The sequence below is a fragment of the Camellia sinensis genome, chromosome 8 (genome assembly GCF_055761805.1).
Source record: "Camellia sinensis isolate YWXY chromosome 8, ASM5576180v1, whole genome shotgun sequence".
In the NCBI taxonomy this organism is placed as follows: Eukaryota; Viridiplantae; Streptophyta; class Magnoliopsida; order Ericales; family Theaceae; genus Camellia; species Camellia sinensis.
Genome location: NC_138968.1, coordinates 36,499,052 through 36,514,894, shown reverse-complemented (window position 1 = coordinate 36,514,894; position 15,843 = coordinate 36,499,052). Strand labels below are relative to the sequence as shown.

General features: G+C 31.4%; 1 protein-coding gene across 1 annotated transcript; it reads right to left on the bottom strand.

The window, feature by feature from the left end:
• Window positions 1–251: 251 nt before the first annotated feature.
• LOC114292889 (disease resistance protein At4g27190-like) lies at window positions 252–9,475 on the bottom strand. Its single transcript, XM_028236903.2, has 4 exons — window positions 9,334–9,475; window positions 3,253–6,461; window positions 931–1,016; window positions 252–551 (listed from the first exon to the last, which is right to left on the bottom strand). Exons 2-3 carry the CDS (start codon window positions 6,457–6,459, stop codon window positions 957–959), a joined length of 3,267 nt encoding a protein of 1,088 aa, XP_028092704.2. The 5' UTR covers window positions 6,460–6,461; window positions 9,334–9,475; the 3' UTR covers window positions 252–551; window positions 931–956.
• Between the last annotated feature and the right edge of the window lie 6,368 nt (window positions 9,476–15,843).

Here is a 15,843-nt window from a genome sequence, read left to right as displayed (position 1 = left end):
CTCCATATATGTTTAAGCCTTTAAGTGGATGCATGTTTGAAATAATGTGTATTGATTCTAAGTATGGAAACTTTATGGACTCATTGGATTCCGTAACATAACTTGCATCACATGAATTACAAGCATTCAAGCAACAATTTAAATGAATTACAAGCCCCTCTTAACAAATTCAGGCAACAGAATTATTACTAGTCAATCAAATTTCAGTAAAGAGTAAATTGCAATATATTTTTTTACCACAGATACAAGAAAGCATGAAAACAAACATATAATACTATTAATTGAGATAAATAATTTTGGATACAAGCTCCATTACAATGCAAAGAAAGTAAAATTACACACCGGGTACTTTGTTTCCACCTTTATTCACTCTTCAAATCTATAGCACACATTAGGTAAACATACCTTTATTTAGAGTAGTAGTTTTGATATTGCAGAGTAAGACAATTATTTAGAAACACAAATCATAGGAAGCATATGCCCTTGCACAATAAAATCCTAAGGTAGACATCACATATAGGGAGCAGCTCAACATTCTTTATGGTTGACAACTACAAAAACAAAATGAAAACTACTCAATAATAATCTAGCAGTATATTTCTATAAAGGATAGAGATATCTGTATTTTGCTACATATAATGTTTGCCTTTTTGTCTTTTATTTTCATAAACAACAAAATGAAAATTTCAAAAACACCATCATCTTCATATTGTTTTCATTTTTGCACAAAAAATAGCTTTTGAAATTTTGGAAATAACTTTTTGTTGTTTACTAAAAAATGGGATAGGTTTTAGAAAAAAATTCTGAAAAAAGTATTCAAAACAAATTTCACAAAACATGTCTATTTTTCTATAATAGAAAATTCCTTTCAAATAAGAATTGCATTGTTTTTGGGTATAGCTTGAGGTAAATCATGAATTGTCCACTTACTCATGAGAGTTATTCCTCATAAATTCTTAATCTAGTTCAGAATCTAATTTGGATTCATCATCTTCACGAGTAGCAGTCTGTCGTGCCTAAATAAAAAATAAAATAAAATAAAATAAAAAAAGAGAAAAGAAAAAAAAGTTAAGAAAGATTATGATAGGAAACATTCATAATGAAAAAAAAAATGTGATAAACCTGATAATATTGTCTATGCAGATGGAAAATAAGATATTTAAACAACCTATGCATGATTTTATTGGCTGAAAACTCACAACATTTTTAGATTATCTATCGATTGAATAAAGATCTTATGCAATGCACAAGGGCCAAAAATTGTTCTGAGAGAGATAGGAAGTAGACATTCTTCCCCTCTTCCACTTTTTGGCGAATAACACTTTCTATCATCACTCCAAGTCAGGACCTCTCTCACTTTTAGATTGGTTGTATATAATTTTTTTTTTTGGTCTTAAGAAAAATAAAATATTTAATATAAATATAAATGTAATATAGCACAGTTGACTTAATGACAACTCAATCATTATTAGGCCATTAAGGCGATTGCCTAAGGTCTCACTTTTGGAATTTGACAACTTGAAACCAAAAAAAAAAAAAAAAATCCCTTACCAAAACCTAATATAAAATTTATTAAGAGGCATAAAAACAAAAGAAAAACGACACCCATTGTTAGCATTTTCTTTTTTTTATTTAAGGAAGGCATTATCTCAATCCACTAGGTCTCTTCTATCTTTATTCGAAGGCCTAAAAAAAATTCATTGTCCAAAGGTTCTTATGCTAAGATTTGATTTAAAAAACTCCCAAACAAAAATAGAACTATTCAAATGGTTCATTGTAGGGAACATTATGATGTTAGTAGTTGCTAGAATATTAAATAATTTATCATCTCAAATTTTTTTTTTAGATAGTCAAAGGCGTTCAATAATAAAAACATAAATGAACATAAAGTAAAATTTCTTTATCCATCAACTTAACTTAACACTTAAAAATAAAAGTAACACTCTAGGCACGAAAGAGGACAATATTTTAAATTTTAACTAAATAATAAAAGAAAACAATAAATTTTATTAAAAAGTGTAATCTATATAAAAAAAAATTAAAAATGTTATTGAGTGTAATAAACGGCCTCTCTATGCACAGGTTAAGATTCAACTCTTATGTAGTAGGGTCTACATTTTGAATGAATTTCGAGCGTATATTAAAGTTTTTGAGCATTTTTAAGTGTGCAAATAAATTTTGTGTATGTAGTATTGCTCTAAATATAATTCAAAATTATTAGAGATCTCTAATTATCTACAAACTAAATTATCAACTACTCACAACGAGGAGAAGCTGATAATTTGATTTGTAGTTCATTCAAAAACGCAATATATCATGAATTTTCATCTTAAAATAGAACTATTCGAATGGTTATAAATTCCAAGCATTATAGGGAGTACTACCATATGAGTGGTTGCTAGAATATTAAATAATTTATTATCTCATGACCAAAGGCGATTTTTTTTTTTTAGATAGTCAAAGGCCTTTGATAATAAAGGCATAAATGAATATTCATTGTAAAAGGCCAATAAAAAGTAAGATTTCGTTATCCATCAACTTAACTTAACACTTAAAAATAAAAATAAAACTCTATGCACAAAAGAGGATAATATATTAAATTTTAACTAAATAATAAAAGAAAACAATAAATTTTACATTAAAAAGTGTAATCTATACAACAAAAATTAAAAATGTTATTTGAGTGTAATAAAGGGCCTCTCTATGCTCAAAATTCATACGCAAAAATATACCCAAAAAAATAATAATATGTGTTTAAGATTCAACTCTAATATAGTGAAGTCCACAATTTGAATGAATCTCAACCGTATATTAAAATTTTTAAGCATTTTTGAGTGTATAAATTTTGTGTATGTAGTATTGCCCTAATTTAATTTAAAATTATTAGAGATCTGTAATTATGTACAAACTAAATTATCAACTATGAGGAGGAGTTGATAATTTGATTTGTAGTTTATTAAAAAATACAATGTATCATGAATTTTCATCTTGAAATTTTCTCCGAAACTGAAGTATATGATGTAAATTTAAAATTAGTTCGATATGAATCATACAAACACAATGAATATACATAGTTCATTGATTTTTACTAGTTTATTAGTCAAGGACCCAATTTAATTTACTTTATTTTATTTTTTTTAAAGAAAAACATTGCCTTATAATGTAAGTAATTATCTTTTATATATATATATATATATATATATATATATATATGTATGTATATATGTTAAATGTGGTAAAATAGAGAAGTACCTTAGGTGGCTTTGAAATGATATGGGTTTGCACAAACTGATTCAAGTCCATCCCCTGTAGCGGTATCACGGATTTATCCAATTCAACTTCCTTCAGTTTTGGTGTGCTGGCGGAAGTGGTGGCAGCGAAAGTCTTCATTTTGGGGCAGTCTCTCACATCAAGTATTTCCAAGGATGGCCATTCAAAAGGAAAGTTGTCTCCTCCCGTGCAGAAACCACTTAGGTTTGGAAGACCCATAAGGTGGAGTTTTTTGAGACTTTTGAACACCATCTTGTAGCCCACACTCTTTTCTTCGTCGTGCCTTTCGTTTTGCTTGGTTGCAACAATTTCCTCAATTTCTTCACACATGTATACCGAAAGCTCTTCAAGTTGATGAAGAGCTTGAGCTATGGAAGGTTGGAAAACATATTTCAGTTTGCCACATGAAAAGACATACAAATATCTTAGGTTGCTGAGTTGCACATGTTGACGACTTGAGCAGTTCAATATATGTTTCAATCTAGGCAAGTCAATTAGATCTAAAATTCTCAAACTAGAAAGCAGCTTCATGCCTTCTCTTTCAGAACCAAAATCAAATACTTGTTCCAATTTCTTGCAACCTACTACCTCAAGCTTCTCCAAATGTTGTAGCCTTTGAAGCAAATTGAATGGAAGAAGAACATTTGATAGTTCAGGACAGAAGGAAACTCCCAAACTTCTGAGCTTCGGGAAGCACACCCAGCTGGAAGTAGTAACTGCACTTGTTGCACATATCCCTTTGAAACTATCCAAATGCCGGAGTACCAATTCTTCCAGGTTGAAGAGCAATTGCAGATCACGTGGTTGTGCCTGTGATGAAATCCCCCATTCCTCTGCGTTGATCAAGTATTCGAATTGACGACAATCTTTAATCCTCAGATGTGTAGCTCTCTTTAACACCATCTTTAGCCATTTACTCCAATTAACCATGGGTCCAACCAAATTTCCAAGTTCCAAATGATTTGGAGAATCATTTTCAACACTCGGCCACGTTCTCGATTTTCCGATAAGAATAATAAAACTATCCAACTCAGGAAAAACAAAATCCTTGGGTATATACGCAATGTCAGGTATGGAAATGGTTAGCAATTTTAGGCGAGGCAAAGATCTTAGTACAACTACTACTTCCCCTGCAGGGTATCCGATACTCGAAGATGTGATGTCAAACAAGTACAACTCCTCCAAATGGGATAAAGGCAATACCATTGCGGCCGGAATCAGAAATTCATGACGGCTTTCAGTCATGTCCAACAACCTTAGATTAGTTAATTCCCTTATAGCATTTGGTGCCTCAAAAAAGAAGGCACGCCTGAGGCAAAGAACTTCAAGTGTCTTTAACTGTCCAAGAAATTTAGTGTCCCCAAACTTTATTCCTTCAAGAACTAATGTTCGAAGACACGTTTGGTTATTGAAAGCATCAGCATTACGAATTGGATTATCAAGATGAGAGTAGAAGTGTAGGCTCCAATCTAAAACACTAAGTGCCTTCATCCTTGAGAAGAATTCATGTGAACATGACCATGCATTTTCATTGTCTTGTAATAGTAATATTTGGAGCTTTGGACATTCTAAGATCTCAGGAAGATTACTGATTTGATTTCTCATCAATGATATGCCAATGTATTGATCCAAACTATCGATCTTTGGCCAATCATTCAAATTGCAACCAGCTCTTACAAAATACTTTTCGGATCCAATATCTATGGCAACATCACGTACAACATCATGCATTTTGATGCAATCTTGTTTATCACCAGCTAATAACAAACAGGAATCTATGAGATTTTTGATCACCGACTTTGCTCTGCCCCTGGCTTCACTCATTGTATCAACTTTTTTGAATACCCTCAACCCCATCCCATATCGTACCAAGTCTTCTATTAAGATGTTATGATCCTCGGGAAATAGAGAACAAAGCAAGAAGCAAGCCTTGGCTTCCTCACCTCGCAGGTCATTATCCTTGCTCAGGTAATCATAGCTGAACTTAAGACTTTTGTACACTCGTTGATCAACATCTTCAATGTTTGTTGGCATTGATTTTCTCAATTCTTGAGCTGCTTGGTTCCATGAATTAAGGTCATCTTTATTTTTCATTGCGATTCCAACTGTAACAAGTGCTATAGGCAGGCCTCCACATTCTTTACAAACCTCATTAGCGATAGCATTTACCACATTAGAGTCAACAACATTGCCAACATTCTTTCTGAATAAATCCCATGAATCTTCTTCAGATAAAACATCAAGATGAACAATCTTTGTCCTCTCCCTTTCCATTCCCATGGAACTGCATACTTGCTCACGTCGTGTTGTGATTATGATTTTGCAACCCTGGTGATCATTGCCAAATGGAATGCCCACGTCTGCCAAATTAAGTTTGGCCCAAACATCATCCAATATAACAAGGATCTTCTTCACATCCTTGAGTCTTGCACGCAACATGCTTGCTCTTTCAATTTCACTTGGTTGATTAATTAAGTTGGTGAAACCCAACATGCCAGCTATATCATCTTGAATCTTTTTATTGTCTTTGTCCTGAGACACTACAGCCATCACAACTTCATCAAAAAGCTTATCAGATTTTGCTTTTTTGGCGATTTCTTTTACCAAAGTTGTCTTTCCAACACCCCCAATACCATGTATTCCAATGAAGTTGATCTTGTCATCAATTAGTGCCTCCATTACATTCGTCATTGTCAAATTTGTAGAAGCATAAGGCGCAAGTTGTTCAGAGGGTATGGACTCTATCCCCAAGGGAGGTGCAAGTTTGGATATGTTGTTATTGAATGTGCCTTCTTTTCCCAGCTCTTTAGCCTCCTCTGCTTTATTTTTTGCTACCTTACCTAGCCGGCCTCGTGTGACCAAATCAGGAAACCACCCACTGAAACATTTTTGGTTCACATTGGTACCACCTTCAAGAAACTCATTAGCCTCAAGAATGAACCCATTAACTTTGTCAATCCAATTCTTGACACTTTCTAGAATTTCTTCTCTGTTCCTTTTTGCTGCATCGATGGAGTCGAGCACATCTTTTCTCTGAGCCTCTAAATTTTGAACTTGCTCTCGTAGATTTTCAATGTATTTCACTCGAGAGAAGATATAATCGAATTGACGCCCAGCTGGCTCCACCAATAATTCAACAACTTTTCCTCCAATGGTGGAAATCAGAGCATCATAGACAGCCATAGCCATGTCTGATAACAAACAAAGCAATACTTAATAAATAAATAAATAAATAATATTGCAGTATTGGCAGTAATAACTATTTGCATGCTTGCTGATAAAATAAATAAATAAATGGGAAGTTGCGAGCTAGTCCTTTATTTATCAAAAAAGTCCTACTCTAAATTTCTCTATAAAAATATTTATAAAAAAATATAATTTAACTATTTATACTTTGCACATCATATTTCAATATGAACTAACACAAATAAATTAAAATAAATCAAAACTCACAAATAAAAACTCAAATAATTTTGGTTATGACTTGGTTATCACTCATTGTAATGTTAGTTGTGATTATTGTTTTGGTTATGACCAAAAAGGTCTTTGGTTATTCCTTAAGTGGTATTTGATTATGACTTATTAAGTTTTTTAGTTATGACTAACACAAATATCATAACTTGTATATGGTACACACCAAAGAAAAATGTGTATTATAGAATAACCCTACTTTTTATAATAAACTCGTAAGTAGATACATATTGATATACACAAACATAATTCAAATGAAATTTATAAAGTATGATTTTCAAAATATATACTTCTATTTTATAACGTGTATTGTATGGGTTAACTGCTAGTAACATATCATGAACTTTATGGGTGGGACAATTTTGACCCATCTTTGTTAGTTGAGAGAAAAGAATAATCTACTTGATATGTTTTGGAATTCTTTATTTGTTAAGAATACCACATAAACAATATCAAAAGAATCTCTAATACTACCTAATAATTTTTCAATATGTATATATTAGTGTATGCCCGTGCTTAAAGGCACAGTGTAAATAATAATTAGATCAAAATGTAATTAAATATAAAATTATTGGATTAAAATATAATTTATTTAATATGTTACTAAAAATTTAAAATCAAAATATGAATAGAAATCTAATTAGTTTTTCAATAAAATAATTTATATGAATATAAAATAGTCCATATAAATATAGATTCAATTTTAGATTTATTCAATAATAAGCATTTATATAATAAATCTTTGAAAAAGATACTCAACAGAAAGAGAGAGAGAGTGAGTGGAGAGACTCTACTCTCACCACATCATACTTTTTTTAAAAGAGAGAGTGGATATAGCACTTGTATCCTTTAAAGTTTTTGGAAAGTTTGTTTAATTCCCTTATAGGTTGTGTTAGTGTTGAATTATTTTAAATACGAATCTGATAAGACACGACATGACATGATACGACACGATTCCCACTCCTAACACTATTTAATGATTCCTTTTAAGTTTCAAGGTTGTTTTGTTGTGTGCAATGTTATTGTTTTCTATTAAAAAAATTAAAAACTGAAAGAACAAAAATTCATTTGGTTAAGGTAGTGTTGGTATCATTGTCAATACAGGAAATAATTTTTTTTTAAAAAAAAAAATTGTTTTGTTTTGAAAAAAATAATAAAAAATAATGTGTAATACATATTTTTTAAATAAAAATAATAATAAGAAAACGTATTTAATGAGTTATTGAATGCTGGGCATTGTAGGAAGGGGGGAGAGGGGATGCGAACAATTTTTTTCGAAACAAATGAAATGTCTTTTTTCTCTCCACAAATTTTAAAAATTATTTCAATTTTTAGAAACAAAAATGAATACAAAATGTACTTTACTTTTCAAAACAAAAAATGAAAACAGAACAAGACAACTAGACAAGAATGTTTTCATGCCAAAAACAATAGCAATAATATTCAAAATTTTGAGGGGGAAAAAATTGGTTTTTGTTTTGGTTGGTGCCTCACCAACTTTTAATGCAGTGCTAGCAGTTGATTGAGCTTGTTTTTCGGTGTCAATCTAATTGGAATTAATTAGTTTTGTTTTGATATATTGTAGAGTCTGTTTCTTTTGTTGATGCTCATGCTAGTATTTCATATACATTGGTTTTCATAATTAATGTTTCTCTTTCACTGATAAAATAATTAAAACAAGGGAGAATTATATGCCAGTGAAACGGAAAAAAAAAAAATTACATAGATGCAACTCACACTTGTACTCCCCCAAAAAAAAAAAAAAAAAAAAAAAAAAATGGTATTCTACCCTACATTGTTATTTCCCCTAAAAAAAAATTGAACTCATGTCACAACACTAGAATAAAGATGGTGCTTGTCATCACACCAGATCACCACCTATTAAAACTATCTACACCTAATTTAGTCTCTATTAATTAATCGGGTTAGTGATACATAGAAAGAAAAACTAGATATAAATTCACATTTACTCATTATATAAAGGGTCGTGTATTATATATAAGTTCTGTTATTTCTGAGATTAATTATTACAAATATTATGACTAGATCTTTTTTAGTTATGATTAAAAAAATAAGTCATAACAAAACACTACATAAGGTATGTATAACCAAAAACTTTTAGATCACCATGATCACAACGAATTATAACTAATAGCATAACAAATTATAATAAAAATCCATAGAACAATAATAACAATAACAAACGCACATCAACAAACACACATCGAAGCTGATCCCATATAACAATAATGCGTTGTATATGATGCATAAATTAATACACAAACAACCGTGTCCATACAAAATATTATGGCATTATCATGATGTACAATGCAATTTTAGTAGCTCATGCTAACAGACATTCAATTAGCTTTGCATTATGAATAGAATAAGAAATAGTAGACTACATTTATTTATACAGTGTTTGAATTATGAATTTGAATAGAAATTTGGAAAGAAAGAAGAGAAATAGAAGAAAAAAAATTTGAACTTATATTTCATTCATATTTGTCTCATATTAAGTCCTTATCAAAATTTATAATCTAAACATAGTCTAACACTATTGAAAAGGAGAAACTAGAAATTTAAGCGTACCTTTTTTTTGTAAACAATTATACGAGGGAAAGAGAAATGGATGCTATAGGAATCACAATGGAGATAGAGATATAGATGGAGATGGAGATGGAGACGGAGACCTGAACATTCTATAATTGAGAAGTGGAAAGCAATTCTTTTCTTGGTTTGATCATTGATGTATGTGGCACAAATGTTTGATGCTTTGCTTCCATGGATTAAAGATGACAAAGGATATATACTAGCTCCTTTTTCTCTTTTGCGTTTTCCAAAAGATTTTCTTGCCTTGAGAAAAATGATATTCTTTCCTTGATAAGTCAATAAATCTTCACCATCAATTCAACTACAAGTTTAAGTTATTAAATAAAGAAATAATTTTATTATTTATATTTTTGATATATCCTTCACATATAATCAAGCTTTTTTATAAGCGGATTAAATATGTGCAAATTTTTTAGTTATTTAAGTAAATAATAACGTTCGAACATATACGATTTATTCCCTTATCTAATAATAATAATAATAATAATAATAATAATAATAATACATTATTTAAAAAAAAAAGAATAGTTTGATTTTTTTTTTGATAACTCGATATTCGGTCCACTAGACCGACTAATTCGGGAACCAGTCTCACCATCCATTAGTGGGAGCCCCAATTAAAACAAGTGCGGGTTTGCTAAAGTTGTAGATCTCAACTTCATAGGTAAACTTGCCATATTATAGGACTAATTTGTACTCATGTAAATGATCTGAATCGTTAATTTCATATGACATGTCGAGAAAAATATGTATGCAAAAAATTAGTTTAATCAGACATAACTAATTACATGATTAAATCATATATATATATATATATATCATAATAAATAAATGATCTATTTTTAAAAATATGTTGACTGTATAGATAAAAATAATCTAATAATATGACAATCATTTACGATAAGCACCTCTTGTCTTCCCTAAGTATCCATTGGACGAGAACACAAAAAATAATCACTAAACCCAATTCTCAATTAATTACTCTGTCCAAAGATGACCTCTTCCCACTTTTTTAATTCTTGGTGGAACAAGACACATGACACAACAAGGATTGCTAGTCATATAAAACATATATATATATATAATATAGTTGCCAAACATTTACGACGTGAAGGATATATAAGGGGAAGTGAACAAAGTAGTTTTTGCTAGCTTTATCAAACTAAGTTTTTAATTGATTGGAATAGGAGAGACAGAGTTGAAAAACAAAAAACAGAGTTTCTTTTATAGATCATGAGTGCTGCAAAGCCATATTGTACAATACAATCAAGTAAATCACACAATGTACAATTTGGATGACTAGTTCATGTTAGAAAAATGTTATGCATTAACATTACCACATCCTAATAGTTTAGTCAACAAAATTTAAAACCAATTAATTTGGCAAATTTATTTTCATAAATCTTTATAAATAACATTAAAGATCCAAATACTAATCTTCAACAGCCACATGCTATCAATTACACAAAGTAATGGTAAATTACATATGCAACAATTCACACTGTTTTCTTAATCTTTTTAATATAGTCAGATAATAAGAAAAAAAAATTTTACCAAAGATTAAGATTTTTATTTTTATTTTTATTTTTATTAAACACAAGCGGACAACAGAAAATAATATTAAGCCACACGTAAGTCATTAATCTAAAGAATACCATGTACTAAAAACCTCAAGGTACAAATTTAGAATATGAATTTTAATTTGACAAATAATGAGTTTTATTTTAATCTTTAAAATAAGCTCAACACATTTTATAAAACTATTACTTTTAATAAATATTGTTTTTGACAAGACTAAACCCATTAACATCTCAACGTATATACAAGAGAGGAAGAAAGATAAACATAGATAATGAATCATCTTAATCTAAGCTCCAGTCATACATATTCATAACAATAGCAATTTTAAACTTATTATCCTTAAGCTCTCTAATCACAGGGGGAATTCAACTGGTTCTTTCACCATACTCTTTTCTATTTTTTTTTTTTAACTGAAAAATCTTAAACAAAATTTCTTTTTAGAACACAACAGCTTTAGATTGTTAGAAAAATATTATGCACTAATATAATTTAATTAATAAAATGATTAAGAGATGTTGTGAGCACTTGGCTTGTATTTTCGAACTGTTGCACTGCAGTTGTACCTTCACGGGGAGAGGAACAATGGCTTTAGGGCAGTGACTACACGCCTCTCAATCTCACAGGCCAACCCTTTCTTATTCTAGATGAATTTACTAACTTTCATATTTCATTTATGATAAATCTCTTAATCATTTTATTAATTAAATTATATTAGTGCATAACATTTTTCTAATAATTCAAAGCAAAACTCAATGAAAACATGACCTTTATTTGAAGAAGCATTCCTCCCCAGAAGCAGCATGTGCTTTCTGAAGGAGCATTAGATAAATATTTTAAATCAATTTTTGTGTTTGAAATAAATCTTTTTTTTTTTGGTGGATTCAATACGAGATTTTTTTCTTTCTTTCTTTCTTTCTTTCTTTCAATAATTTAACATATGGGACCTCTTGTACCTCATGAATGACCATCTTATGATCTGATAAAGCATCACATCTAGAAACCTTTACTTGGGAAGGAATGGCTACTAAGAATTTCAATAAATGAACTATGACATTATAACCATCCATTGAATATATAACTTTGGTTCAAGCAAACTGAATTTCCACATATGGTGCTAAGTTGTACAAAGTAATATCAGTGGCATATCCCGCAAACTGAATTTCTATGGATTTCTTGAAAATCTTATATCTTTAGTTCACGACAAACAAAATTTGGAGCCAAGTCATACAAAGTAAAATTAGTAGCATATCCAAAGTGTAGCAGATGAATAGAATTATCCAAAAAAAAAAATCAGCACGCTGCACTAGTGAGGACAACCATTTATCTCATAAGCATTGAATTTCCAACAGCAGATTGGTATCAAATATTCACACACACACACACACACACAAAAACAAAACAAAAAAAACAAAAAAAAACAAATCATAGCTTACGAGCAAAATTACAAAAACCTTCAACATATAATGTTAAATACAGTGCCTAAATGACAAATACTTATGCTCTTGCATCTTTCATTAGCAAACCATTGTCATTAACTGACAATAAGTAGATAAAATTTGGGCATGACTCACAAGAAAAGACTCTTTTTGTTTTTGTTTTTGTTTTTGTTTTTGTTTTTTTTTTTTTTTTGTTTTTTTTTTTGGGATAAAAAACAAGAAAAGACTCTATGTAGACACCCCATTTTAACCGACCCTAAGACTTGGGGTCTTCTTTTTGATCACCCAATGATGAAAATAAGAAAGTGTTTCTCACAGAATCCTCAATAAGAAAACTAGGTATTTCTCACAGAATCCCCAATAGCCCTGTTCCAACCCTAAACAGCCAAAAATTACCTTTCCAAAGGAATATTCTGACCTCACGGTTGCATCCAAAATGGTTCGTTTAGCTAGGATCAACCTTCGATGTACTTCTGAGGGCCTCACTAAAAAGTTCTCCCGAAATCTGGGTTACAGCACAATTATTTAAAACTTCTAGGCCAAATTGTAATTTTTAAAACTCAGGGAATATTCTGTTAAGTCAAGAATATTCCATCCATATATAGAATATTCCGTCAAATGTTGACTGTGACACTGACGTGGCATAACCGGATTGGTACTTGCTGATAATGTGGCACTGACATGTCTTTACCCAAAAGAAAAGAAACAAAAATGCTGGTGAAGGGGTCTGCACTCCCAACCTAAGACTCCATATCCTAAACCTTAATCACTATGCCAAAGAATCACCTTATGTTATATTTCCCCTCAAATAATATTTGACCATTTTAAACCAACAGGTAGAGAAGGTGTATTTTTGCATTTTTTTTTTTTTTTTTTTTTTGTGTATGGGACACTCCCCTACCCCATTGGCCGACCCATATATCACCAAATACATACCTAATCATTCCTCATTGTCAAAAAGAGGTTTTGTTTGCATTCATAAAGGAGTATCCCATGCAACCACTTTGAAAATTCATCCCTCATCTCATTCCTTGTCTACCACTTTGTCTCTCACATTCTTTTTTATCTTAACTCTCCTTCATTGCCTATATAGAATGATCAGATTGCAAAAGAGATGGAGGACCACGAAATTGAAGAGAAAAGAGTGAGAAAAAGAGAGAGAAAAAAAGAAGAAGAGAAAATTCAAGTTTTGAGCCAAAAACACTTCCATCTTCCATATACACCTTCCATGGCTTATACACACTGAAATTCCACCTTTTATACATCCAAAACAACTCCAAAAATTCCAAAATAGCTAAATTTCAGTAGTGATTGATCAAAGGAAAGAGTGAGGGTTGTTGAAAGTAAGGAAAAATAATAGAGTTTGCCATTTTTCCACTACACGTACCCACAACTACATTCTAGTTTCGAATTGAGGATTGAGAGCACACTTCCTAAACTTGAGGGTGATCAAGAGGAAGTTTGGAAACCAAGAAGTTCAATCTTTCTTTGAAAGGTGAATTTCTAGTCTTTCATATTCTTATATTTTGTATCTCATATTTATTTTCTTGCTTCTTATTTCATAGTGTTTTGTTATAATCCAAGTGGTTTGTTTATCTCATATTTATTTTCTTATTTTATATTTCACAGTGTTTTGTTATAATCCAAGTGGTTTGTTTATCTCATATTTATTTTCTTACTTTATATTTCATAGTGTGTTGTTATAATCCAAGTGGTTTGTTTAGCTCATAATTATTTGTCTATTTATTTATTTTTTACTTATTTGCTTGCTCTTGTTTCATATTAGTTGTGTTGTAAGCTAATCGGTAATGGTTAGTTGAGTCACCTACATATTTCTTATTTGTTCATTTTCTTGATTTTGCAACAAGACAGGTTTTGCTCAGCCTAGTTGGCCGGCTAATTAGCTTCTTTTGGACAAGATGGCATAATCTCCCAATGTTGACCTATTTCCGCCGACGGTTCCAAAGAATATGAAGCTTTTTTTTTTTATTTCTTTTTATTTTGAGTGTTTTGTGAGGTTATGTTTTATTTTATTGTAATATTCCCTCATCTCTCTCTCTTTCTCTCTCTCATTTGATTTGTAATAATTTATTCAAAATGTTGTAATACTTTCCCGCCACACTTCTTTCTATCCCGTTCTTTTACTTGCTTTCCTTATTTGTGGATATGCTTTTTTTTTTTTGAAAGTATATCCTTGTTGTACATCCATGTCTCATGCATCTCGATTCGGCTAATTTTGCATTTGTGGATTTAATCAATTTCTATGTGATTATGTGCGCTACCTCATGTTCTTAAGATGATTCACATGTCATATCTTATAAGCCGAATCTTTAGTTGCATCTCATGTGTGAATTGCATTCGGATTTTGTATATAAGATCATGCATTTTTGCTAACTTCGTTTTGTAGCTATTCACGGGACGTCGGTAAATATGTAAGATTTTATTCTTTAGCATCCCCCTTGTGTGTGTCTTTCTTACTATGTTTAGCATCCTACCAGGAGGCTATTTGCTTATTTGATATTGTTATGAAAGTAGTGAGAGAAGAGAAAGAAGAAACTCTATATTGAATTGAATGAGTAATACGATAGGAGAAGCCTGTATATATAGGCAGAAAGTAAACCTAGATAGGTACAGAAAATATAGAAATAAGCATAGAAGGAGATAGAGATTGAGAGAGATACAATACAAATAGATAAGATACATCTATAATAATATACAGCTAACACCCCCCCTCAAGCTCAAGGTGGTAAGTCAGATATCAATTTGAGTTTGGAGAGGAGATTAGAAAAGCGGCCTGGAAGATGAGCTTTGGTGAAGAGGTCGGTGGTCTGATCAGCAAAGGTAACAAAGAGAAGACGAACATGGCCACTAGTAACATGCTATCCTATGAAGTGGCAATCGATCTCAATATGCTTGGTGCGATCATGGAAGACATCGTTATGGGAAATCTGAATAGCACTTTGATTGTCACAATAAAGATTAGTGGCAGCTGAATGAGAAACACCCATGTCAGAAAGAAGCCAACGAAGCCACACAAGCTCCTGAGTAGTGTCTGCAAGAGCACGATACTCAGCCTCGGTACTAGAACGAGCAATAAGGGTTTGCTTCTTGCTACGCCAGGAAATGAGAGAGGTGCCCAAGAAGAAGCAGAACCCAGTAGTGGAACGACGATCGGTAGGATCCCCTGCCCAATCAGCATCAGAAAAGGCATGCAGCTGTAGAGAAAAGTGAGGGGAATAGTGAAGACCATGAAACAAAGTTCCTTTGAGATATCGCAAAATGCGAACCAGAGCAGCATAGTGTGGAGAGCGAGGAGCAGTCATAAATTGACTGACAATGTGAACAGCATAAGCAATATCTGGACGAGTAACTGTGAGATAGACAAGGCTACCAACTAACTGACGATATAAAGTTACATCTAACAATAGGGGTCCGTCAAGAGGTGTAAGACGAGTCTGAGGATCAACTGGAG